This window comes from Haemaphysalis longicornis, unplaced genomic scaffold, assembly GCF_048455015.1.
Source record: "Haemaphysalis longicornis isolate Haplotype H1 unplaced genomic scaffold, Haemaphysalis longicornis Haplotype H1 scaffold_9, whole genome shotgun sequence".
Lineage (NCBI taxonomy): Eukaryota > Metazoa > Arthropoda > Arachnida > Ixodida > Ixodidae > Haemaphysalis > Haemaphysalis longicornis.
Window position 1 is genome coordinate 93,254,205 of NW_027526460.1, and position 27,642 is coordinate 93,281,846.

The following is a 27,642-nucleotide window of genomic DNA, read 5'->3' on the forward strand; positions in this document are numbered from 1 at the left end:
AGCGATTACTCCGTAGTTCTTCAGCGAAATGTAATATTATTTTGCTCAGCTACCATTGGGGGAGAAAACTTGCTTTTTGCGCAGTTTCAAGTCTCACACATTGCGCGAATAGGTTCCGGAGCCATGGAAACTGTCCCATAGAAATGCATGGGGAGTAAGATTTGACATAGAATTACATACAAAATATTCAGAATCCTGGAATATTCTTTTAGTACTTTGGTGTTCACGTTGACTCCTTGAGTTACGCCAAATATTACTTTCGTGAAGTGGTTTTGATAGGTTCCTGAGAGGTCGGGATTTTGAGCGAGAAAGCTGGTTATGCATACATACATACATACATACATACATACATACATACATACATACATACATACATACATACATACATACATACATACATACATACATACATACATACATACATACATACATACATACATACATACATACACATACATACATACATACGTACATACATACGTACATACATACATACATACATACATACATACATCTTCATAGTCATCTTGCGCAGTTGTGTTTTCCTTTTTAGTTGATTTTAAAGATCGTAACCTACCGTGCGTATCTTCAGAATAGCATAGGACAGGACGTTTGTATTTTTTCATAATGCGCGGGTCATGTATTGGGTCTTTGAACTCTTTACTCTCTTATGACATCATTTTGTCGTCATCATTGAAAATGATCATGACAAATCATCACGACGTTTTACACTGAGGGCCTTTCACGCCCCAATACCAGATATTTATTTGTAGCTTCCTCACGTTCATTCCAATTTTATTTTGATTACTGAAAGACCCCACACCTTGACCTGGCGCTCCTTCGCATTGGCGCCCTCGCGTCACAACCACATTGAACTAAACTTTTTATTTGTAAATGTTCTTCCGTATTTCTGTAGGTGTGTTAAATAGTCTGTTAGGACAGAATGAAGCCTCCATGTCAATGGGCGTCTACAGGATTTTGTTTTGAGGGTGGCACACCTGTTGCATTCCGGGGGGGGGGGGGGGAGTACAAATGTTATCAGCAATATTCCGAAGAATTCAATGTATATAACGAAAAAAGCCACTCTTTTAAGGGTAACCATTAGTTCTATAATTCTCATATATTACAAAAAGCAACCTCTGCGTTACATAGAGACAACATTTTATTAAAGCGAACGAAAGAGGGCACACGTTTTTGAAGCAATTGCCTTGCACTCCTCAGATAACCATGTAAAGCTAGATGATGTGTGGAGGCGATATTGCGAAAAATGGTATTTGCTTTGTGCGAATTCAATTTTTACAATTCCTCATCTATAAATATAAGCGGCATGCGTGTACAGGCACGTGCATCGCAAACTAATTGCATTTGTGAACACTCTTGGCTCTCCTTTTGAACTTCTTTGGCGATTCAGCTGAAGCATGGTGAGTCCATACAAACGGTTGTCTGACACTGTTGATTGAAGCCACGTTTTCACACGGCGAGTCACGCTAAAGCAAGACCCTATCTTGGCATGTCGTCGCGGCAAATGTGATCACCGTTTGCAAAGCGTGACTGTTATTACGATGTAACCTTTAGCGAATGCCAAAATGTCCACCTGGTTAGTTCACTATTGACGCCAAAGTCAAGCTTGACAGTTGTAGTTGTCGAAATGGCAGTATTGCTTGTGTGGCTCGCAGAGCCTAGTTTCGCAACATTGCTTGTTTTGTCGACGCCCCTAGGCGATGCTACAAAAGTAAAGCAAATGAAGCGGTATCTCCAATTTTTTTTCTTGCTGGTAGCAGAGAGTCCAAGTAAGGAATGAGGATGGTAACAGTATTCTTTCAGAATGGCTGGTCACCCTATATTAGGTTTGCATTGATTCGCAGCACACTCGTGCCAAGCTTTCCTTCTAATGTTGCGCCGTGAAGAGTTCTTTCGTTTTTATATTGCGCTCCGTTATTGTTTCCGTCAGAAGACATGTGGTGCTGCACCTCTAAACTGTACATCTGTCCGTTTATAATGCCTATTTTCACAAAGTGCACAGAACAGAATAAACTAAGAAAGTGCATACTGCATTTCCCCACTGACTCATTCTTCGCATGTAAAACATTTGGCTTTCGCTCGGCCAAAATTACCTCACTCATTACTAATGGTGTTCTCTCTCTCTTCCGATGTGAACTTGATGGGCGCCCATCCATTACGCAAGATAAAACCAGAAAAAGCGGGATTCGATGATGCTAACCTATCATTAACGAGTAAAGGGTTAGAGTTAACGCAAGCTAGCCGGACAGGTTCATGGGCCACGTTAAAGCCAAGATTAGGCCTAACAAGGACGTTTGTCCTCAAATAATACTCGATAAAAACAAAAACATTTGCGCAGCTTGCACTCGCGGTGAAAGGCTGGAGAAACAGTAGATCTGGCGGCCCCTCTCCTTAAATCGTAGTCCCGGCTGTTGTATCATCATCAGCAGCAGCAGCCCACTAGGTCTACTGATAGACGAAGGCCTCTCCCATCGACCTGCAATCGCTCCTGTCACGTGACGCTAGCCAGTTGTTTGCCCCCGAATTTTTATTTCGTCACTCCATCGAGTAATTTGCCTTCCGCTTTTTCTAGAAGCATCTCTCCGTGTACACTGTGCCACCCTGATAGTCCACTGATTGTCGTTTCGCCTAATTACGAAGCCATTCCAAGTCAATTTGTTCTTCTTTATTTGAACTACGATATCTACGCTAGTTTGTTCTCTGATCTAGGAAGCTCGTTTCCTGTCTCCAAGCATTACTCCAACCGTCGTTCGTTCGGTAACCCGCTGAGGCGCCCCAAATTTGCTTTTAAGATGTTATAGTAAGGCGCCAAATGTCCGCTCCATATGTCATCACTTCATATTTATTTCCGAATTTGCTGTGAACGTTCTCCATTAGTGGCATTCCCCCATCGTTCAGTCCGCAGGCTTTCACATCCCTCCCAAAGTGGACTGCGTTAGCATGGGCTAGAACGCGCGGCCAAGCCAGCCCAAAGCCAACGCCCATTTTACAAACACAAAGGAAATGCTGTACCCCCGGAATGCGATGATATCTCAATCGCATAGACGCCTTTTTCGTAACGCGGGGAACTCAGGTTCGATTCCGACAACAGCAATTGTTTTTTTGTTTTTTTTTACAATTGGCTGCACATGTTACTGTTCTCCGCGGCTGCTAACCTGTATCCCTCGAGCCTTTGTGATATCCCAGTGGTTAGATTGTCGATTTCATGGCGTACAAGTGCCGGGTTCGATTCCCCGGACTCGCTAACCACGTGTTTTTCTTGAAGATAGCGGTTTTTTTTTTGGTGCTGCGGACAGGTTTGTTTTGGCCTAAACAGCTCTGCTGTTAAAATGCATCCGCAATGGATCTCCTTTTACTAGTTTGGTGTCCAAAAAGGAGCTGCACACAGATGTTCTGAACGCGAAAGGCTGTGGCCAGAGTATTGGGTTCGATTGAGTTTACCTGTGAGTTATGATTTCAGGGCGAAGCCATGTGGAGATTTTCCCGCAATGGTGGAGGCTGGGTAGGTTCGACAATGCTTGCAGGAATACCTTCTTATTCGAGATATTCGACCAGCTTGAATTTTTTACCATTCATTAACAAGCGAGGTTTTCCGTTGAAGGAAGCTTCAGAAGTATATTTTAATTTTCTGAAAAGCCCAATTGGACCGGCTTCGCGCTTGTTTGCAACAGTACCACGACGGTAACATACGCAACCTCACTTTGACGCACGCAGGCTGCAACGCACCTTAGCCGTATTTTTACCCTTTCTGTCTACCTACGAGGTGCACACTGTGTTCACCACTGACTCAGGCGAGAAGTATTGAGTGTTCTACGCCACCCCGATTTCACCTGCCGCTACCACCTAGCAGCAGAGCAAAAAAAATTACACCATCTTCCCGTGGGGAACCCTGATGAGGATGCGAAGCATCGTGGCGGTTCCGTGTGGTTCCATTGTGTTGCCGTTATGTTGAGTGATGTGGTTTTTACTAGCGCCAGAGGGAACTCCGCGTCCGGGTCCACACCGGTGGCAAAGGCACGCAAGTTCTGTTGTGTTACGGTGAGTAGGCGGTGGTTCTCGAGGCGCCAAACTCGTCCATCATGTTCTTGTCGATGTTGTCTCTGTGGTAGAATCGGTAGTCTCCGTCAGCTTTGGTGAGGTAAAGGTTGTTGACATTGGTGCACCGGCTGAGAGCAATGTACACGCCCTCCTCTTCGCAGCTTTGTCTTCTCGTTCTTCTTCTTCTTCGGCGGTTCCCCTACGGGAAGATGACGACGGTGGTTGAACGCGAACCTATCTCGTGATGGATTCTTTGGTTGGCCAATCCCTAGGGGCATCCTGCCACAATCAGCATCAGAGGCGCTGCGGACGGGGCTGGTTGAGCTGCAAGGCGCGTAGCGCTTCCCGCCACAGCTTTCCCACGGGAAATTCAGCATCCACCTCTAAAGTTTTCAGTTCGTCGTTTCCCTTGACGTTCAGCTTCGCGTGCCTTCGTTGTATCAGTAGCTTCTTGATGTAGTTTGAATGAGTCAAGGACATAAGGCGCGTTAGTAGCACTTGCTCCTGTCCCGGATTTGTAGCGTAGTGGGAAGAGCACCGCGTACCTCCCGTTGCGGCCAGAGAGTCGTGGGATCGAAACCGGGCGCCGCTAACTATTTATTTTTTTTATAGTGTAGTATCGCGGAGCTGTGGGTGTAAGGAGAAGAGTTGCGCATCCGCAGTGAGCGTGTGGACGGCGCCGCCATCAACGACGGAGGACCAGGTGAGCCTAAGAAATGCTCCGCATTTACAATAAAAGGGCCCGGCGAATAAATTTTTGGCTTTTCGAGCAAGAGCCGCACGTACTTTAACGAAGCAGCGAACTCGCCAGTCTACTTAAGGACGAAAAGTGGTAGCGTGAGGTGGGAAGCTGGGCCAAAAGTTGAGCATTATGGCAGTAAGCAAATGCTTTTGAGCACCCACTCGAAAGCTCTTGCCCGAGTTGCAAAATGAAGAGCGTGCATCTGAGCACCGCGCAATTGACGGATGCATTTATTTCATTGACGGTGAGGCTCCCTGTGGCTTTTAAATGCGGAGCATTTCTTAGGCTCGCGATGTCACTCGTCGATGTTATCGGCGCCGTCCACAAGCTCACTGCGCATGCGCGTCGCGTCGAGGCGCAAGTGCGCGTCTCTCCCCCGTACCCTCCTCGCTCTCAACAACAGGTGCGGCGGTACGGGAGGAGCGCGTGTACCCCGTGCGCTCCGTCGCTCTCAACAACAGCTGCGGCGGTGCGGGGAGAGCGCGTCTCTGCGCGCATGCGTCGTAGCTACCCGTGCGCTGCGTCGCGCTCAACAGTAACGGCGGCAAGGCGTGTACACGTGATAACGGCGTGGTGGGTGCGTGGAAAGTTCCCGCGCTTGTGTACGGAAGTGTCCGCATGCGCGTCTCTCCCCCGTACTCCTCTCCCTCGAACGCGGGCGGTGTGTATATAAGCGGCGGAGCACGCGTTCGGAATTCAGTCAAGGGCGTCTTTGCTTGGCTTTCGCTTGACTTGACGCTTTGCTTGACGGCACCAAGCAATAAAGACAGACTTTAACTTTACACTCCTTGCCTTCGCTTCTTCTTCATTCAACAATTAAGCACTCCCAAACCATACCAAATTACCCAACATTCACGCGATACCCCCACCACTCTGCGACGCATTTACTCCAGTTCCCCCCGTGGGAAGATGCGGGAGGGTTTTTTGAGTCGGATGGATTATCCTATTCACCGGAACTTAGCTCCTTGCAGTCACGACTTTGCATCTATAGGAAAGCGGGAAGGAAAAGGTAGATGTACGTTCACAGTACAAGCAGCAGCTTCCGACGAAAATGTCTCGCAGGAGCAAACGCATAGAACCCACCCTCTCGAACACATCTTACATGGCCCTTGAGTGGTTCAGAACCTGCATTAGACGAGGGGGTTGTTAGCAAACAACCCAGAAATAGCTAAGTCGGGGAGAGACAACGTACGTCTCGAATTTGCCCAAAGTGAAAACTTCGTTTGTTTTTTTTTTCATGAAAAGCGATGGGGATAGAATTTGCACGGTAAAGGCTTACGGGGGATGGCTTCCTTAGATTTTTGTCTGCGGTGTCTACTTGCGTTCCTCCTGAAGAAACCCCAAAGAAACAGCCCGCATCCTTTTTCGACGGCAAGGCTGAAATGAATATTCCGGAAAGATTATGAGCACGAATTTCAGCGAAAAAATGAGCAAGCGCGAATGGAACTGCGGGGCTTAGAAGAGTCAGCAGGATGGGGGGTGTGACATGTGCCTTTTTTAACAACCCCCTCCCCCTCCTACCACCCCCCCCCCCCCCCCCCCCCCCGCAGACGCCCATGTATATATATCGGCAAAGCATTGTGGAAAACCTTCAATGGCGTTCAAAAAGATAGCTCAACCGTAAATACCTTATAATACATTTCAATCTGAAGAAAAATGGAGAGACGAGCTAGTTGGTGCACAATTTCCATGAGTGAAACTTAAGCGCAAAAATTTTACAGGGACGAGAAAGGGAACGACACAGGCGCTTACTATGAACTGAAAGTTTTATTGAAAACGAATACACATTTATACCACCCCCATATCGAACAACCCAGCCCGTGTGCCCTTCGCACATGCGTACGGCTGTACAAGAGAACAACCGCCCCATTCCCTTCTCGTTTCTCTTCTCCTTTCCCTCATCCTCTACCCCCTCTCCTTGAGAAGTTTCACTTCTTTATCTAAAATACTCAGCGACGGGTGACTTATACAATCGGAACCCTTAATCCGGATATGGAAGGCTTCTGCAATTTCCCTGGTGGCGCGGTCTCTGTGCTTAAAAACAACTTCCGTGTCTGTGAAACGTGGCTGACAACCGCATTTAGAACAGTGCAGCGCCAGGTGTCTGTAGGGCTTTCCTTTCAAAGAGGAATGATGCTCCCTCAGGCGTACATTAAGACAGCGGCCGGTCTGGCCGACGTACACCCGGCCACAGGACATGGGAATGCAGTACACAACATTTGTCATGCAACGAACAAATTGGAGTCTGTCTTTTATCAAACAGCCTCGTGGGGGGGAATTGCCTCGGGAATCGACCCTGTTGCTCACCATGCCGCATAATCTGCCTAGCTTGTTCATGGCCGAGAACACCACCTTGACGCCGAATTTGTCAGCTGTCTTCTTGAGGCGATGCGACAGCGCATGTACATAGGGAATGACTGCCACTTTTTTACTCTGGTCGGTATCTGTTATGTGATGCGCGAATCCTTTCAACTGTTTCCACAAGACGCTGACAGATTGCCTGGAGGACGGAGAGGGGAAACCCAGCGTTCTCCAGCCGAACTACTTGTGCATTAAAGCTTTGTTGCGCCAAATGATAACACGACTTGCTGACTGCGGATTTTAGACACGTGTGGGCTATCCCGTTCTTAACCAGCTTGGAATGAAATCTTAACCAGATTGAAATCTGGGGGTGGTATAAATGTGGAAAATACATTTCAATGTTGACTATATAATTTATTGTGTGGGTATTTAGTATGCACATTTTACTGAGAACGCACTGAATGGCTACCTAACAGATTATTGCAACCTGGCCCTATGCACAGCCATCCTGACCACATTAATTTATTTCGCTTCAATTCTTATTCACCAAATTTATGACTTGCCTATACACCCTTATTATTTCTGCCCTTCACCCTAAACTGGCAGCGCACTATTACCAATTATAATCGTCATCAGTTTTGGAGCTCCTTGTTCACAAGTACCCTAGTACCATTACCGTGTCCCTAGTACTACTACTACTACTACTACTACTATTGATTTCAATCTTTGAAAACTATTTGGTTAATTTTAGTAGCTGATACGCAAGATCTTCATCTGTTCGCATTTGCTTGTGAAAACTAGCCTCCAATTTTTTTCTACTTCGTATTTTTAAGGCCGTACAACCGAAAAACACATTTTTGACCTTTTTGGGATAGTAGAAACAATGTAATATTTCTATAAAACGCAGCCTCCATCTTTCTGCAGCAATCGTTTTGAAAAGAATAATATGTGCGTAATCTACCTTAACGGAATGGTGTTTAGTTCTTTGCAAGCTCCATTCATGGTCGAAAAGTGTTTTCGGATCCAGGATGCTTGAAATGTTCTACATGCTTTTCCGCCATCCTAGTAGCTGATGTAAACCCTTCACTTCGTTCTGATATTTCATTGATATTTCATTCTTTCGTACGATGCTCTACTGCATTGCTGCCTCAATCGGCCTTTCTTCTCGTCTTCTCTTGTGTCTAACAGAAAAAGAAAGCACGGAAACTCCCTGGTGGCTCAACACAGGTGACACAGGTGTGTATTTTTGAAACCCCTTTCTAACGTATTTGTAGTTAAAAGCAGTCGCATTTGGTTCGAAGCACTTTGCATCTGTTTTCATCCCGGACATTACCCACAAAATCTAAGCGGCACACTGTTTTGAAACAGCCGCCTTTTTTTGTCGCACTCTTTCAACCACGTTCTTCCTTGGATTTGTTTCACAAGGAATGTTTATTCATAAAAATTTTGGATCGTAAGGTCACTAGAGCCAACCATGTCTATAAGTGACCAATAAGCAAGCACTGGGCTGTTTTCTTCGTTTGTCATCGTTTTGAGGTTTGGAGATAGCCAACGAGAAACCATCTCACTAAACTTTTTCACTGGCTAACACCTATAAGGTTTACCGTGAACAGAAGAAACGTAGAAAACAAACTTAATTATTGTTTACGTAATGCCACGGGGGAATGATGTATTGATTTCGCTTTTTCACAAGAACCGTTTGCAATTTTATTGCATAAGCGTATGTTTTATCATCCCGTGCTGAATCACTTTTTTTTAATTATATACACAGTAGTCCAACCTGAAGAATCAACTGCAGAAATGATCCTAAAGAAGAAGCTCTGAAAATGAAGTAGTAGTCGCCTCTACGTGGTCCCGACGTTTCGATAAATGGGCTTGTGTTTATTAGTGAAGTTCACTTGTCGATATATCGTAATTGCGGCGTTCCGAACTAGCTTCTCGTCGTTATATTTTTGGTCGTAGCAGTTGCGTATTATTTTTTTACGTTAGTAGGTAGAATATTTTGCAAAAGTTAACAACTGTTTTCTGTCAGTGTGCAAGATGTGACTGTTCTTAATTATAATCAAAGAATGCCTTAAATTCTGTAATGCCTCGACTAACATTTTTGTTTTACACATTCAACAGAAGAACCAGAGCTGGACACATCTGGTGCGTATCTTTTTTATTTTTACTTGTATTTGCTGTTGAAAAATGTTGTTGAGGAATGGTTCGCATCTGTATCTTCCCTTAGCTTAATCTCCTCTCAAAATGAAGAACCCGCACTTCGTATTGCCTAATAAAAAACCTCTGAATCAAGTTGGGAACACCTGTAGTGAGGTATTTTCTGGATTTTTCACAGAAAATATAGCTTACAATAGCAAATGTTGATGCATTGATTTAGAAAGTACAGTTTCTAAAAGTTACTACCCCGACCTGAGCCACACTTTCATTTCGCAGAACGAAATCACTGACCAGAAAGCTGTTGTGGAAGCCATTCGTAGTACGGTACATGTACCGGAGGTCTCTTACCCCGACATGAAAGCACTAATCCTATGTGGGTTCCGTCAAATGGTGGCAGGAAACTTGCCACGGAATAAATCTTGAACTACTCATTCGCAGGCTTATAATAAACTTCAAACACTCAACACACCCACACACACACAGGTGGGCCCGGCGTGCGCGCCATGTAAACAGCGCAAAACACCCAACATATACAAAGTGCGTAAACTACTTTCAGTTTTTCATATTTGAATTTTCTGTACTCTTTTAAACCTTGAAAAGGATAGCGCTTTCAAATGCCCTTCATCATTAAAATACACACTTCCATACCTACCATCACATTCATTAAATTCTATTACACCCCTAGCTGTAGTAGAGGAAGATCCAATGCATTTATACGAATACATTTGATCGCACATTCCCAACATAGAATAACCACACGCCTCTAACAAAGCGTAACTTGCGAACCCCCGGAAACGAGGGTGCCCCACTGCCCTCATTTAAGCAAGGAACCTGTACGAAAACTTCTGCTGCTCTTCGCATTGCAATACTCCTATTTTAATGCATTATGACCATCTTCTCGTTTTAAAACGGTGCGTTAAACCCCCACATACACAGCACTTTTGTAGCGCCATGTTCATTCCATGCATATTCTATCCACGAATAGACTGAGTGACCAGCCAAAACAGATGCGCTTGCGCCACTAACATTTGTATACTACTACTACTTACACTACTACCGATGTTTTTGTGGCCTTTTACTTCCAAAATGCACTTCAAAGGGGCGTTTGAAAATACTCTTTCCGTTTTCTTTCGCCCCTCAAAATTAAAAGGCTTTTACAATTGTGTGCAGAATAATTTTGCCTAATTTATTTAGCGGTAGTTTCAACTCGAGCTTTCACAAACTTTGTTGTGCCATTGTCTTAAGGCACTCTACACCTGTCATTTTAAATATTTTGGGGTTACACCTAGCATAATAGATTTGGCGCTTTTTGGCCTGGATGCCGTTCTTACAAAACACAAATAGGACGTCCTTCGCCTGTTGCTTTGGCACCCTTTTTTTCTGTACCTATCCGTGTCATGAATTTAGAATTCTAAATTGGCTGCTTATGTCATTAACTGCCTCTTTTAGCAGTCTTACCCATGCGTAATTCTTACTCATTTGTTCTCTCCCCCTTAATAAGAATATTTGTATTAAGCCCTTCATGGAGTCTTTTTTTCCCTGGCATGTATAGACGTCAATCATCCACAAATCATTGAATGTGACCATTTCTTACTTACGTAGTAGTAGTAGCCATGCTACAATGAGCAACAGTTTGGTAAAACCAGTATATTATATTGAATTTACATTGCAGAATTCACAAACCAAAGAGGAAGGTGATAGCATATCAATGAAGTACATACTCTCTTCAAAACATGCCACACTGTGGATTCCTTTGAATTTACCTGAGTGGTTTTCCTTGCAGTTTTTTATTTACAGATACCGCGAGTGCTACAAAATACAAAATACTTTGGCTTTCTTGCCTTCCAATACATGTTTTAAACAAATTCGTTCTATTTTCGTTCTCGTGAATGCAGAGCCGGCAACGATCTCTGAATCCATCCATAAATCCAGCCCTACCACGTCACCATCCGAAGGTAAATGTGCAATTGGTGCGACATTCCCGTGACAGTTAGTGTTTGCGGAGTTGAACTGGCATGGCAGAAAAGCTCTCATCCCAGTTGTTTGCCTGTATTGTCAACAAGCTCATGCCCATGCAGGCTCAACAAAGGACACAGGACCGACGACGTCTAGTACACCTACAAGCACCACAGGACTGACGTCGTCTAGTAAACCTCCAGAAGGCCAATTAAAGCGTAAGTTCTGCAACCAGTATAAAACCACCACGAAACCTCCCTCTTTCAATACGCCTATGTTTTGCGATTTCTTGGAAATTATACAGTTATTACCGGCCAATGGGATTAACGTCGCAAGGCGTTCAACCCTTGTCTTAGAAGGGAATTGTCATTCACTAGCAGTCTTGTGGTATGTTGCCGCCATCACCAGGCACATGACCCATTTTATTCATATAGCGTTTGGGTCAAATGCGTCATGGCCCTTTCTGGTCATTATTGGGTCCCTAAATATATCGTTAGATCTCTTAGCGCATTGTACGAGATGTCCCAAGCTTCACTTTTAGTGCTTTCATGAGCACTTGTTACACAGGCTCGTGGACAGAAATCTATTTTCTAGTTGGTTACAACGTCTTTCCCAAAATAACTGTCAATCCTAAACAACTCGCTCTTGCCTCGGCATGACACTATGGTGAATTTTACGTAATGAATATGCACTGTTTTGCGGTTACTTAGTGTCAGCCTATAAAAAATTGGCTGATTAACTACTCCAAAACGCCAAATTTGAGTGCAGTGCGAAGTCCAGTCTTTTTGGCGGCAGCTCAAAGCTGCTGTATCTAAGGAAGTGGTGGTGTCTTCGGCGAACTCATGATGGCACCCGCTATATTCCAGCGCCCTCTGGTAGCACGTCGCCGCCGAACAGCATTTTTCGCGCGGCCTCGGCAAATCGCCCTCACCCTCACAATTTTGCCATGCTTTCGTCCTGCGCTTTTTCCTCGCCTTTTCTTCGGTCGGCAGCCTCTTCATTCTCTCTCATCTCCTAGCGCGGCGCCCTCTGGGAGCATGTCTAGCGCGTCCTCAGCGTACAGCCATCCGCCTCACACTTGCGCCATGCTTTCATTCCTCGCATTCCAGCTTTCTTTATAACATTTATCTTCGGCGTCCATTTTGTTCGCTAGGCCACGCATAAGGCCAATGGCTACGCGAAACGACAGGAACGAACGCTTAAAAGGTTGGCTCTAAAACTTTGCATCACGTTCCATTTGTGGCCCTATGCGCCAGTACATTTTAATTGTATTTCATATTTCTAAAAATGCCAAGTGTACGCATTAAGTATATGTGGCTATCGTCCCAATGCCTCGGTCCTCGGTCGCCTACCGGTGCACGTGCCCTCGGTGATGACACCGCGTACCCACTCCCCCTGTATCCATTTACTTACGGGGCGACCCATATCCTGCAACATGCACCCACCCACAACCCGGCGCGCCAGGACCACCGCGGCCGCATGCTCACTGAGCGCTACCCCATAAGCGCCGCTACTGTATACGTAGGGGAGGCACATCACGCATCATGCTGGCACCGCGTATGCGCGGGTGCCACTTACTATAAAAGCAGGCGCACTATGACGGCTACGCATATGCGGTCAACCGGGCCGCTACTCTCGCCCACCACTCTACCCTCACCCTATTCTATACCTCCCCGACGACCTGCGGAAAATACGTCCGTAGTTTTCTTATCTCGCCTCCGGCAGTCAAAATTTTACAAAATCCTACTTCTTTAAAAATGCTGCTCTGGGCCCCAGGCCCTACCGTCTTTGGAGGCAACAAGGTCGCTCACCTGGTCACTCAAGAGCTCCCGCCCGAGTTGGCCCGGACCTCGTTTTCACAGTGGGGCCCACTCATCCCGCGACCGGCTCCTCTCTTTCCCACTACTAATTCCAACGCTGCCGTCTACGCCCTGCAGCATCAGTCTTCTCCGGGGTTAAAGAGCGCCTCGGGTGCCTCGTTGAGACGCAAACGCTTCTGTTCGGGCACCGTTTTCACCTCTTCTATCCTTCTTCATATCCCTTCCCTCTGTTATGCCTGCAGCGTCGTAGACACCCAGGACCACTGCGTGTGGCAATGCCCCCTGCACCCACTTCCCCTTTACATGGACTGAAAGTTTCAGGCTGGCGCGTTGGGCTGCTTACACGTGCAGCCCGGGAAACCATCATTAAAAGCTGCCATGGCCGGTTACGATGTCTGGTCGCCCCCTCCACAAATAGTTAACCTTCCTGGATACAAAGAAAGTTAAAAGTTAATACTAACCTACTTACGACTAATACTACTTCACGTCTGATGTCAGCACTGTCATGGCCCTCTCCTCTGTATCGGCCTCGCGCCACAAAACCTTGAATCACCATTGTCAACGGTCTGTGAAGAGATGCGGTACGTCTTTTGACCAAGGGAAGCGCGAGTGTCTGGCTGCGAAACCCTCAGGGGTATATGTAGTAAGCCGAGGCTCCCAAGAACATGAAGAGCAATATTACCTACTTCTTGTAACTCCCGCTAAAAAAAACATCTCACTCGACTGTTTATGTGAACCTTTGAAATGATTGCACACGTAGAGTTGTAAAAACCTGAGATGAAACAAGACAAATTTCTGTCTCCGGTGGGGCGTTTGGTTTGACATCTTCACGACAGCCAAACGGGTCATTCTGAAAAGCTTATTGCCTGTTACTATAGCCCTCACCGTGTCCCATGCCACGTGACTGGCGTGAATTATGAAATTACCCCTGTCATTCCGACTGACTCACCTCACCCTCAAAAAAAGGGCATCGTCCATGTCGTCAATCTGCAGCCATACCGTTTACAGGCTATAGTTCTACGCTGACTAGCAGTGAGTTTTCTCGCGGGCGGGGAACGCTGACACTAGATGCGCTGTGCGGAAGTGGGATCATCATCAAGTATGGAGGATGAAGAGGGCGCTGATGCGGATGCGTGTGTAGTTCATTATCTTCCTTGCACGGCGTCTCTTCTACCGGTAATCTTTTGTAAATACCAACCTCAACGTAATGACCGCAAATGGCGCGGCCAGGGGTTGGGATAACCGTTGCAGATGAATTCGGCTACCCTTATGCAACAATGTTTCCTGCCGTAGAACTTCTTCTCGCTGCCTCCCTTTAGCAATAGGCATAGGTCGCCAGGTTCACTCAGCAGTGCACTCACACACCGCCCAGTCACCACTCATGAATGGTGAGTGAGCCTCGCCATCGTTTTGGACTGGCGAGTGTGAGCGCGAGTGATCGCCACTCGCGGCGAGCCCTACTTACCACTCCTCGCGGCGAGCCCCACTCACCACTCGCGAGTGCGAGTGCCACTCATCGTGAGCCCCGCTCACCGCTCGCGAGTGCACTCGCGCTGCTCGAGCCATTTGCGGGCTTACCGAGGGGAGCGGCCCTATTGCGCTTGTAATCGCTGTTGGCTATTCGTCGCTGGAGCCACTCGCAGTAATAGTTGTGAATGGCGGGATTGCTTTGAGGTTCTGAAATATGTCATCACTGAGCACCTTCGATGGGGCACCGTAGGATTAATTCTCTTATGGCATGTTGATTCAGGAATATGATTTGGATGACCTTCTGACGCCGTAATACACTAATACTATTCGGTTTCATGAATCATGGAGGGTGTGCTGCATACACTCACGTGCGAGGGGAGCGACAAGTGGTGAGCGCGAGCGCGTGTGAGTGCGAGTGGCAGCGGTTACTATTGAGCGTGAGTGAGTGCGAGTGGAGATGGCGAGTGGTGAGCGTGAGTGCGAGTGAGTGCGAGTGGTCTCGGCGATTAGTGATACTGGGCGCGAGTGGGCGCGAGTGGTGAAGGCCACGTAGCGGGCGTGAGTGCGAGTGCGAGTGGTGAGGGTGACTGGTGAGCGTGAGTGTGCGAGAGTGCGTGAGAAAAAAAGATTTTTCTTTGTGAGTGTGAGTGAGTGGCACCCAATTTTGCCGAGGTATGGGCAAGGGTTTCGGCTTCAGCCCCCTGTAAGAGTGCCAGTAGACCAACGCGGTGCGAAAAAATGGAAGTCCAAATAATAACTACGTCATCTTCCGTAGTAAGACTTGACGTGAACCACGCCGCTCCATCGGCGCAAGCCTCTTTATTGGTATATGCAGGGCGCAGCCGAGGTGTAAATTGGCAATAATGTGCCGAAGGTATCAACGAAGAACGCCCGCCACTACAACTATTACTAAGAGGTGCAGCGCGCCTTCAGACACTACAAACTCCTGCTTCAGAAAGTCGTATTGGCTGATAGAGGCCGAATTGAATAACTTTGCCTCTCATGCGTTTCACAAATAGAATTTACTTAATTCGATATTAATTTTTGTACAACACATATAACTGCGCCATTGGCCTGGGGGTTTTAGAGGTGAGTCATAAAAATGTACAACACCTAAATAATGAAAAACCTAAGGGCAAAACTATTAGTATATTGCCGATCAAAGTAAAAACACTAAAACTTGCCAACAACACTTCTACAAATCACGTGTCGCTAGTTCTGAAGGCCCTTAAGGATAATTACAATAAAAAATTTCCCTGCCTCTAACTTATACTACTAACGCCTAATCAGGACGGCCATAGTACAACCAAGTTCAACAAAAAGCTAGGCAGTGGTAGTGCGGAAGAAATATACGCAGAACGGCAACATATACGAGCTTCTGATGGGGGCATTATGCGTAATGCAGGTACATTTCAGAAAATACATTCGAAAACATCTGTCTGACCGCTACCAACGCTGTCTAGCTGAAACTTACGTGACTTTTTTTAATGATCCTCAAAGCTAAACCATGCCCGACACCCACGCCTTCACACAATTATAGAGAATTTGCCATCTTCAGAGCTTTACATAATTTTCGTGTTATAAACGGCCTCTAGAAATCAGAACGTCATCGGTTCGTGTACGATCTGATCACGAAAGAAATAATACCCTACTACACCAGAGTTTTGCAGAATCTAAAGGCCTAAATATTATGCATTTGTTATCAGGTTGACTTCAGGGATTTGCTGTATACCGGTTCCCGTAATTCACCTTTTTTTGCGCATTACAGATGCTCTGCTGTGTGCCACCTCTTCATCGAAGATTGGAAACTTGTTGAGCAAGGGTCTATGTACGGTGCTGATATATTCCACCGTCACTTACGACCTGGATATGCAAAAATTTACTTTCATAGACGGTAAGTGTCTTTCTGCTTCTTTTGTAGCAAATTTCTACAAGTCTTGTAGCGAAAGGGAACGAGGAGACCAGACGTTCGGTTGTCCGATACGGTCGATTAGCGAGGCATTGAGCGCCTTCGATCCTCCTCTTCCTCTTCTCCTACGCCCCCTACTGTCTCCCCCTGCCTACGGATCTTTAATTTTTGACATACTCGCGCCGCCGCCAAGTTGGTTGGGAGCTAGCTGGCAGCTGCACGGGAAGTGGCGAAGTCCAGGACTCACTACGACCAGTTGTTCGACTCCCGGCGGCGCATAATTCCAAAGTAACGATGCCTGTAGGCTGGCTGGGGGATTCAGTGGAGCATTTGGATGGGTGTCTCGGTGACATCGATTTCGGTACATGTCTATAGCCAGCGTCACAGGCAACGAGAGCTTGCTGGGTTGCTGGATCAAAGTGACTTAGGGGCTGAAAGTGAAGATCGGGAATTTTGATATGGTCACACGGGAAGAGAAACCATGCTCCAGGTTTTCGACCAGAATGCAGCCGCCGGGATCGAATGGAAACAGCTGATGCGGACGATCAAATTTGCAGAGATCATGCGGTTAGCGTAGTGGTATTGTCCTTGCGTCCATGTCTGAGGCTTATTCTGTGAAGCAATCGGTTGTTCCAGCAGCACATCTGGTTTCTCTGCGAACCATGGGACTTCCCTCTCGTCGGACCAATAAGCAGTGTAGAAAGGCGCGTACAGCGTCGTCTTGTGCTGGCTGCAGAAGAGGTCGTCACCCTCGAAGGATTTGTTCTGCTTCGCCACGTGGATGCCTCCCCACCAGGCTTGGACAAGCGTGGCCGAAGCTCGCTTCCGGCGTCAAAGCTCGCTCACGGAGCGGCGGAGGAGCAGGCGCTTCGTTATCCCCGGAAGCGAGTCCACCTCATGCACGAATCGCATTTTTGTTGCCGGATGCAACAAAACTTTCTTCCAGTCGTAGCAGGGCTGCTGAAATCTTGCAGAAACGAGAGCTGCATCGCCAACGAAACGGTCGCAACAGGACCGTAGGGACGCCTCCAAAGCGGGAGTCGAATCGGTGATTCCACGTTCATGGCAGAGCCGGTCAGACCTGTCCAGAGCGGAAGTCGAGGGTTATGGAAGAGCTGTATTGACGTCTTAGAGTGGAGAATTGTGTCTGTGACACCGTCGTCCGTCTGGGGCCGCTGAGACGTCTCCAAAGCAGAAGACTGAAGCTTGTCGGCAAAGCTAGAGTCAAGGCAGGGTCGCTGAGCTGTCTCCGAGACTGTACCGGGAGTGTTCTTGAGAATTCTTCAAAACGGTGATCACGGAAACACCATGCTTCGGCGGTCGCTGGAGCCGCTCTCCTGGGCCGAGCCCCTCGGGGTCTTGCATGGCGTCCTGAAAGGCCGCAGCGCCTGCGTAGTCATTGTCCTCTTCCTTACTAAATCTGCAACACACTCCCAACCCCGACGGTGAAACTAGTGGGGAAGGGCAGAACATGCTAGTCTAGATTTTCTGTAGGTGGTGGTCCGATGTCATTTTTTTGAAAGCGAGAGGTGGCAGATGCCTTCTGCTTTATCCTCAATCGATGCTTCGAGGCGCGATGTCTTCTTCTTGCTAGTTCCTTGTCTAGGACGTGGCACGCTGGTTTGCTTGAATCGGACTGTCTTCCGAATGAGGCAATCAAATTATTCCTCGAGGGAGCATGTATGCTTGGTATTCGGGATACAGCCTCAATCTTCTGGTCAGTGGTCCCTTTTTCTTTTCCTATTCGCCTTCGATGTTTCTTTATGCATGCTGGCTTAGTGTTTCCTCCTTGCGTCCGTGTCACCAGCGGGGATCTAGTGTGGCTTTCTTGTGATTGAACGGACGCTTTACATTCATGAGCGTGCCCTTGCATGTTCCGAGATTTCTACTGAGCCACTCGTTTGGAAACGACGGCGCAAGGTTAAATATATTGCTGTCGTTTCACGCACGATCACTTCTAGGTTGTTCATGCGTTCTCTTTAACTGAGTGTTGCCCATGCGGGATGGCTTCTTGGGTTTGGCGCCGAGAGCATGCGAGTCTGGGATGGTATTTTCCTGACTTGGGCGGAATGGCACGGCGCCGGCTGTTTCCTCGAACTCGGTATTGCTGCTACGTCCCTAGGCCTGGTTCACCGACGGCGTTGCAAATATAGGGGCGCTGTGCTGCTCCGTCTTCTCTTCTCTTATGCTGAAAACGACGAATCAACGGTTTCGAAGGCAGCCCTTGTTGCGAATGGGAAGTCGGCCGCGTACTTTCTCTGAATGGGAGATCCCTGCTTGTGTAGACGTGGCGACGAAGCCCTCGTCGTGGTGAACGACGTTCTCAAAGTTGCCTGAGAAATTCATTTTTTTAGCAAAATCTTCGTGCGACTGATCATACATGAATACTCTTCGCCTTCTTCTAAGTCTGTTACAAAGCTGTCAAAGTCCAGAAGGTTCTGGATCTGTCCGTCAAGCTTTCGATATTGATCCTGGTTTTGTTCTGCCTTACGGCACAAATCAATAAGCGTACTAATGTTCGATGGTGACGATTGCGAGACCCGAACAGTGGTGTTGGCTAGTTCCCTTATGTCTGCCCGGAGGATGAGCCGCGAACTGATACGTCGCTCCACGACCTGCCTGTCATTAAAACCAGGGAGCGCAGCGAAGCAAGGGTAGGGACTGTCCGATGGGTGGGGCTCATCTCCGGGTTGAGGCGGGGGGTCTGCGTCCAGCACGCAGCCATGGCAGGCAGCGTTCAAGAGTGAGGCCTCTGAATTGAGAAGATCGGACGTACCCGAGGCCATGCAATAACTTGAAGGCGATGCGCCGGGTAGTCCGCTGGTCCGTTGTTCCCGCGTTTCACGGCACCAGAAATGTTATGGAGCTAGACGCGGACGCGAGCCCATGGCTGTGTCGAACCGAGTTTATTCGCTTCTTTCTCCTCTATCCCCAATGACGATGATTGTAGGCGGTTAGCCGTCTTTGCCCACTTCCTTACTAAATCTGCAACAAGTATGTCAAGTGTCCCCAACCAGTATTGGAAAAATAACTCGAAATATGATAACTTTATTCTGAAATCTTAACTCAAGGTGTGTAATGATTTTCACAAGTTATTCCGATATACTATGACTAAAAATACTGGGCGCGGGGTCATGGCTTTAGGTGAGTTTCGATGGAGATGGGAGCAAAGCCAAAGTTTTTTTCAGTATCTTTGAAGTTTTAAACTTCAGAAATTGCGCGCTGTCCGAAAAAAGCCACCTAAATCTAGGGCGGCCAAATTTCGTGCAACGGTAGATTTTTTGTTTGTCGTAACGGAGAACTTGTTTGTCCTTTTGATCCTGCGTTTTTGCTAGGGGAAGTGGAGACAATAGTCAAAAGTGGAGACAAAAGTGGAGACAATAGTGGAGACAATAGACAATAGGAGACACAACAAAGTGGAGGGGTTCTAAACCTAACAAGCCATTGCAAGGGCCTAAGAAGTATTGATGGTACTATTTTTTTTGTTTGTAGCCATCTCCATCTTGAATGAGTTTTTCAACAAAGGGCATACACGCATATTCATTAGCAAAACAACTTATTCTAGTTTCTTGGACATATTACAGTATTTTGTTAACTAAATTTACTTTACTGATAAATTTGTAAGCGTCGTTGGCTTTTGAAAGTTCAGCGCCATCTGACAAATAAAGCTAATCACACTTCCACAGAAAAGCTTCGAGAAATACGTGTTATACGCGAAACTGAAATACGGCCTCTCTTTCCGTGCTGCAATTTTTTTAATAACTTCTGATCAATTCCGCTATAGAGCCACACCTAGGTCGGCGTCGGCCTAGCGTGTTATGGCCGCGGACACTTCGCCGACACGCTTTGCCGACCAGATCGGCCAATGGTGCGGCTAATGTGACCGCGGCTTCACTCATTATTTTTTTTACGGAGAGATGAATAAACGTTTAGGATTTCCTGAAGGCTTCGCTACAAAGTCATCACTAAAATTTTGTTTTTAAAGGCCAAAAGAGGGGCGAGCTGTTTTTCAACAAAAATTGACCAGGGTGCGCTACGTAAAATTTATCTATTTATATACCTGCGTGGTAACGCTAGGACACAGAAAGAAGCACTGCTGGCCCGCCCCCTCCCTGAAACTGCGCCACCGGGAGTTTGTTCTGTTTGGTACTTGCTTTAATTTCGTAAACTGGCAGCTGTTTTGCGTATTTTCGAACGCGTAATTTTTTTTTCTTGCCCAGATGGAGCTTTTCTGCGTAATTTAGAACGCGCCATTTTTTTCTTGCGCGGCCACTTTTTTTTCGTAAAACCAACCCAATGAGCGTTCCTAACTACATGAACGCGGGCGCTGCCGGTTAATTACGTATATTTTGCCTCCAATGTACCTATAGGTTTTTATGTGCTAAACAACGGGGAGATGTAGGACAAGCGTCAGTGGTTCACCAGTTTCGAACGCTTATGGCTGTACAAACTGCTTGGCTTTCGAAGTCTCTGGGGTACGACGCGAACGCCCTGTTGCTCTACTTGGGTCCAACGAGCGAGCTAAGACAAGGCGAGCGCCTAAAGATCTCTGCACTGCTCTACACAGCTCTCGTGCTTCGACACGGGAGGAACCCCTTCGTTTATCATGTACCCCCCACCCCCCTGGCTTCACCAAAATCAAGTGCTATCTCGTTCTCCTGAAGGGCAATGGACGGATGGCTCACACACTTGTCCTGGTTTTTGTAAATGTAAAAGGGTTCCATGATCTTCGTCCACAAAAGGTTTTTGTTTCTAAACAGCACGGTTGTCCAGCCGAGCAGTGGGCCACATGCGGTGTGCTTGCAATCCTTGCAATGCGCCGCCAAGTGCGAGTGGAGAGCGACTCCTTTCAGACTGTACTGGTGTTCGCTCAGCCTTTTGTTTTAACACCTCCCGGACGAAGCCGAAGTACGACAACTTTCGAAGCAGGACAGATGCGTTCAGCATAACATTTTAATCTCTTTTTGATCTGAAGGTACGACGGGGTGAGCGTGCACACTCGCGAAGATTTGGCTATTTTATAAATTACTTGTTTCCTGAATAAAAATAAGTTTTTCGCCAGCGCCGCGTCCTATGTTATATGTGACTCTTTCTGTGTCCTTTTGTTACTCGGCAGTTATAATATGAATTAGTACCAGCTCGCCCAATTCACTGTACTCCAAAATTTATATCTATACTTCGCCTGTGTGGGAGCACACTACTATTCTAATGCGAATTTTGTCGAGGTATGCAAATTATTTACATGGAACACAATGGAGTCAATACAGCGACAGGAAAGATTTTATACGCTCCCATGTTCATATGTCTAACTTAGCTGTAACTTGCAGCCTCCACTACAAATTCATTTGGCTTAATAGAATCGTAGTTACTACCCTACCTCCGAGCTTTTGTTAAGAGCTATTGTTATGAAAACGAGGATAGAAACGCTACTTAGCGCTGTGGTCTACTCCATTGAAGAAGAAAATGTGCTTCACGCGTGCCCTAGAACGAGCTCGCTGAAGGCCGAAGTTTAAATAATGTAAATGCATCGTTTATTGTTCTTCACAATATTTTGTGGCACCTGTCGTGCTGCCACGTAGCAATATACCAAATTGTAGCCCCACTTCCTCATTTTTGCTGTTTCTAGCTCATGCAGAAATTTCTTTAAAAGTTCAGTAGAAGGCACAACAGTTGACGGCGCTCGTCAGTGGGGACGAAATATCAGATGTAAATTTGCCGTGTATTCCGTTCTCTCTGCTAGGCCATTTTATTCCTTAGTACAAATGTTTTACAGTTACGTTTTTCCAGCAATCTTCGTATGTTGAACTTTCGCTGGTTTTTCCTCGTTTCACGGCTCTCCGTGCACGAATTGTTACATTAGGACACACATGGGCCTCCAATAGTAATATTGGCGGCACAATAATTCAATTTTATTGCAGAGATTTGTGCCAAATTGAAACAAGGCACATCCTTTGACCTTATCGGTACGGCTACTTTTTCAGAGGACGATTTTCGAAAGCTACAAAAGTTGCGGCAAGGGACGACTCCTTCACTTGTAGTAGAAGTTGACACGTACCCGGTCATAGCGACCAATGTCCGAAGGAACGTCATTGATTTCTTCGGAAGAACAGAAGAGTTCCTTTCAACGAGCAACGTTGACGGCCTCGCCTTTTTTGTATCTCACGAAGACGCCATCAAAGCCGAGCCTTTCGCTGCGGTAAGTAATAGCACTTCTTGCAAAGCAGTGGCCGGCAGACGGGAAATCGCATGCTTATATCTTACCTAGTTTTAGCATGCAGGGACAACTGCAGGTTCGCTTTATATAGTCGTAGTTATAGAATTATAACCAATTTCTATTCTTGTGTGGTGCGTCACTTTCCCCATAACGGATTGCAGGAAACGTTTCTTAGCTACAAAGGCAATGGAATTCTTAAGACGCATTCATGTGCGATGGTTTGTTCTCGTGCTCCATCGTTCCAGTTTTTAAATCCTCCAAAACGACAGCTTTATGAAAAATTGAAAAATCGCTATTTCATCCTCGCAGATACGTAGATATGTAGATAACTTTGAGCTTCAGTTTAGCTTACCTTGCGTTGCGGAACTTCCGTATGCTATGCTACAAATAGGCAACCATATCAAAGCGCCTTTAGTACGCGTACTTTCTAGTTGGTCAAACTTGTTCTTGTTTCTTCACCAAACGAGCGAAGAATTAAAACATGTGCTATGTTTTCTTACACTCTACTGCCTGCATCAACCATGCCAAATTGGTGCAATATATACCTTCCGAATATTCTTCTGTTGTTTCAGTGGCATCTGTGCACGAAGCGGGATACGCAGCGATGAGAACAGCACTCTGACCGAGAGCTCAAATGTAGAACGTAGCGCAGCATCTTATACCGCGCGGAGGAAGAATACATTTACGCTGTGGCACTGTCGCTTTTATGACTGCAGTTCGAAACTACCATAGCGATGTATGGCTCCGCGCATTACGCATTTGCACCTGGAAAAGGGCATATCAATTACACGACACTGTATCCACTGGTTTAGAGTAACGCAAAATGCTACTATAAAATGCGAGGAGTGACACTAAGCAGTAAAGCTGCATTCTCGTGCCTGGCTGCTAAGATTTACAAAAAATTGCAACACTAGACTTGATTACACCGCGAAACCAGAGCTGTGCAATTATTATTTGGAAAAACGTTCACATCATTTTATTGTGATTTTGAAGTATCTGTAATTTGCTTTGTCTTAACTACAATGCTGCGATGAAAATAGACAAGAAAACGATTCAGAAATTGTTTCGAGCTTTTTAATTTTTTAAGAGCAAATAATCACACAAAGCGTGTGCTTTGAAATGTGCAGGCGGGCTCAGTATGGCTTAGTATGAATAAGTATTCATACTTAGCAAGAAATTAGTGTTCATTGCTTTACAAAATCATAGTGCGCTACCCGGTTGTAAAAATCAAGTACCTATAAGGTACTCGGTGTTATAGTGCAACCAACATTTAATAACGTTGAGGCGCACTTTCATTATTTTGGCAGTGACTGTACATCAGCCTATGCATGCTTCACAGTGTATTATTACAAGTGTCACCGCTAAGTAAGCAAATTCGCTGTCCTGTTCTGTTTGATACTCCTAGATTATGGTATGGCGCATTTTATATCGCTACTTCTCTTCCGTACGCATGAAGGCACATGCTTTACGAAACCATTACCCATGGAGCAACATCAAACGCGTAGCTTTCAGCGTCGAAATAAACACATTAGGAAGCTTTATAAAAACTTCGAGGCATGGGCTACCTTGACGTGCTGGCTTGACTTGCAGGAATTGTGGAGTCGATCCAGAAAATTCAAGAACCGTCCTCTGGTGATTGTCATGCTCGAATACGGAAAGGGTGGCTCCTCCCAAGAGCTGGCGTATTCTATAACAGGGTAAGTCATCCTAATCCCTGAAATATTCCGGTTCATTCGTTCGAACTTGCGTTTAAAGTGTGCCCTATAACAAATCATGCACCCCTCCGTTTAACGACGACAATGTTTGAACGCGATGGTTTCTCGTGATGGATTCTTTGGTTGGCCAAACCTAATTGCGAGCATGCGCTAATCTAGAGGAGCTCACCAGTTTTCTGGAATACCCACAGCAACTGTAGGGTGTGCACTTTGTAGGCCTAACGTCTGGGTTCATTGGTGTACGGCGCGAATCGGTACCTGCTGTTTGGCTTCGCTTCGAACATATCGAAATAGCAATCCCATATATGCCGGCTTCATAGCGCGACAGAACCAGGTTCTCTTCCGGCAACTGGAAGCCCTTTTTCTTTTCTCACTTTCCTCACCATCACTCATCATCATCGTCAGACATATTTGGCTTTCCTTCAGGGCGTATTGGCGTACAACGGAATCAGTGAGGACACTGAAGCTTCGCTTTAAAAATACTAACGTTGGGTAAATGTAACAAAATATGACCACTGCGAGGAAGCCTATGCACGTTAAAGCCTACGTTCAAACCACTAGTTTATACCTATATATAAGCATATGTTTGTGTGTGCTTCTGTATACATTCTACAACATAATCAACCCAACGACACGTACAGCCTCCCACATTTTTAATAATATAGCGGGAGCGACGACCGATCGGCATGTCAGCGCCTTGAGGCGGTGTTCAGCAGCGAAATAGGTGAGAGCACGCGCACGCGCATAGCGCTATCTGCTGTATGAGCGTTGTCTGCTACGCTGTTTCCCTAAAGGTAGTACACCCCCTGCCAATGCATCTGAATGACTTTATTCACGAGAAACCGTGGTTATTTGAAGTGCATGCGCATATTAAATACGCGTTTGATTTTTCTTCCGGATAACTTGTCTCGCACAGCATGAGCAATGCCACTGGAAAGATAAATAAAAGTAGAACAGGGCGGGTTTTTTTTTTTGCCGGAATGGCTTCAGGCCACTGCGCGATATAATGCGTTAAATAAAAAATGTGATAAAAATAAAATCTTATGCACCACGCTGTTTCGCTACCTTTGCCGCTAGCGAAACGGCCTTACAAGATAAGAAACGCAGGGAGTAAGGGGGGGGGGGGGTGTTGCCCTGAGAACAGCGGAGCAGACAACGCTGCACACCGCAGATAGTTCTATGCGCGTGCGCGTACTCTCGCCTTTTTGGCCGGTGAACACCCTGATAAGGCGCTGACATGTCTGTCGGTCGTCGATCCCGCTATATTATGGAAAATTTGGGAGGCTGTACATTTCTGACCTTCACCACCATTCCATGCCAATTCTGAGCAGTCCAAAAAATATGCGCATCAGGGACAAATTTGCTTGATCGATTGCTTCAAATTCAAAACAAGAAATAGTTTCCTTGCTCAAGATCTCCTTAAAATGTGTAAAAAATGCTAAATCAACTTTGGTTGATACGGATCGTTTTTTTAGATATGTAAGCGCGCGGGCTTGTCAGAACTTCGCGACTATTTACGCAGCCCCGCAGCGTTTATTTTAATCGCCGAGTTAACTACAGTGAACGTACTGCAACTTCACAAATATATTAAAATATGTCGTTGCAAATATTATAACAACCATTACCGGACGCACGAGAATTTCGATTTCGGCGGAATTGACACAGCAGGCTTCGGAGCAAGCGTTGTAATTGATCTACCGGCACATCCACCACGAAAAGGCCAGGAGGAATTATCATCTGTCTGGCAAAGCGTACAAAACTAGTACTGTCAAGCTATCTCCAAATGGACAACGCATAGGCACCTTGCTAGTCCTCTGTACCCCTACTGTGGCAGCAACAATACACCGAACCTTTTCCACCTCATCTGGGCTTGTTCAGCTTACTCGACTGACCGCGACCAGTTCCTTACAACGCACGTACGCCCGACGACTTCTGAAGAACATGTCCAACACGTCAGAAACAACCCCCAAATTTTACAGAAAATTACAGAATTCGGTCTCAAAACAGGTCTCTATAAAGTAGTATGATGGCGGATCGTTCACCCTCTCTCTAGATGTACCCCCAAACACACCCCTTGTGGCTCCTGAACGGCTCCTTTTGGATACCCCAATCATGGTCGTATTAGAGTGCCCTCGTCACAACTTCATCTGTGCATATCGTGCTAAGTGAACGCTCACAGTGCAGTGAAGACTTTATATGAACAATCTTCCCCTCCTCTTTTCCCCGGGTCCCACACCAGGGCCTATTAGCCTCCTCCTGTAATAAAGTCATCCATTCCATTCCTTATCACCAACCCCACGTCACACCACCTGCAACCCCTCCTTACTTTGTCGCCTGTGGCTAGGTGTTGCCTTCACCGGTGCTTACTCCTACACCATTGGAATGGCCAACAGCCCTGCTTGTGATGCGGGCGCCACCGACGAGACGATTGAACACCTTCGGTGCCATTGTGACCGCTTCATAACGCCGAGGCAACAGCTCTCCACCACGCTTCGGCGACTCAAAGACGACCCCTTTACAGCGCAGATAATTTTGTGTCATAGGCGTTGTCCGTCACCGGCCGAAAAGGCTATAAAAGCCTTACTGCTCTTTTTGAAGGACACGAGCCTGTCTGAACGATTGTAGCGACATTACTATAGTTCAGTGCCCTTAGTTCGCCAATTTTATCAGTGGACCGTATTAGTTTTGTGCATTTTCTGGTTGTGTGCGTTGTTTGTACCGCCTTTCTAGTTGCCTGGTCACGCCTTGTGATTTTTCTACTTTTCTTTCTCTCTCTCTCTCATTTTCTCCTTTAATATGTACCGCTGTCCTTTCTTTCCCTTTCATTTCCCGTATCCCCTCCCCCCTAATTAGGGTAGCCAACCGGACAGTATTCTGGTTAACCTCCCTGCCTTTCCTGTACTATTCCTTTTTTCCTTCCTCCCCCTCTGGTTAGAGTTCTTAAAAAGTCAGGCTCAATTTCATCCCCACTTAAACCTTCCCTTTAAACGACATTACAAAAAATGTGAACTAGAAAGTATTTCACTGTCTAATAGTTGCATTTAGCAACAACGCAAGTGATCACAAAAAGCGAAACAAACAACCTTGAAATACCTAGCCAATGAATTACACCCCATTCCAGCGAAAAGAGGCGTATATACAACAGTATACGGTATCAGCCTGACCTTAAACACATTAAAGAGCGATATAACTGCATTATATTTAACCAAGCCTCACCAAAATCTACTTTTAAACTTCCTCCTCCACTACATTTTGTCCACATACACCTTTAGTTTGACTTGGTTTCTCGTCATCGT

At 46.3% G+C, this 27,642-nt stretch overlaps 1 protein-coding gene across 1 annotated transcript in view; it reads left to right on the plus strand.

The window, feature by feature from the left end:
• Positions 1-27,642, plus strand: part of LOC144153310 (uncharacterized) — a 212,228-nt gene that overhangs the window by 92,537 nt on the left and 92,049 nt on the right. Inside the window, exons 30-36 of the mRNA XM_077684961.1 lie at positions 8,291-8,338; positions 9,227-9,250; positions 11,158-11,217; positions 11,341-11,436; positions 16,277-16,402; positions 22,399-22,613; positions 24,222-24,328. Of these exons, the coding sequence (XP_077541087.1) occupies positions 8,291-8,338; positions 9,227-9,250; positions 11,158-11,217; positions 11,341-11,436; positions 16,277-16,402; positions 22,399-22,613; positions 24,222-24,328 (676 nt within the window). The remainder of the gene's footprint in view (positions 1-8,290; positions 8,339-9,226; positions 9,251-11,157; positions 11,218-11,340; positions 11,437-16,276; positions 16,403-22,398; positions 22,614-24,221; positions 24,329-27,642) is intronic.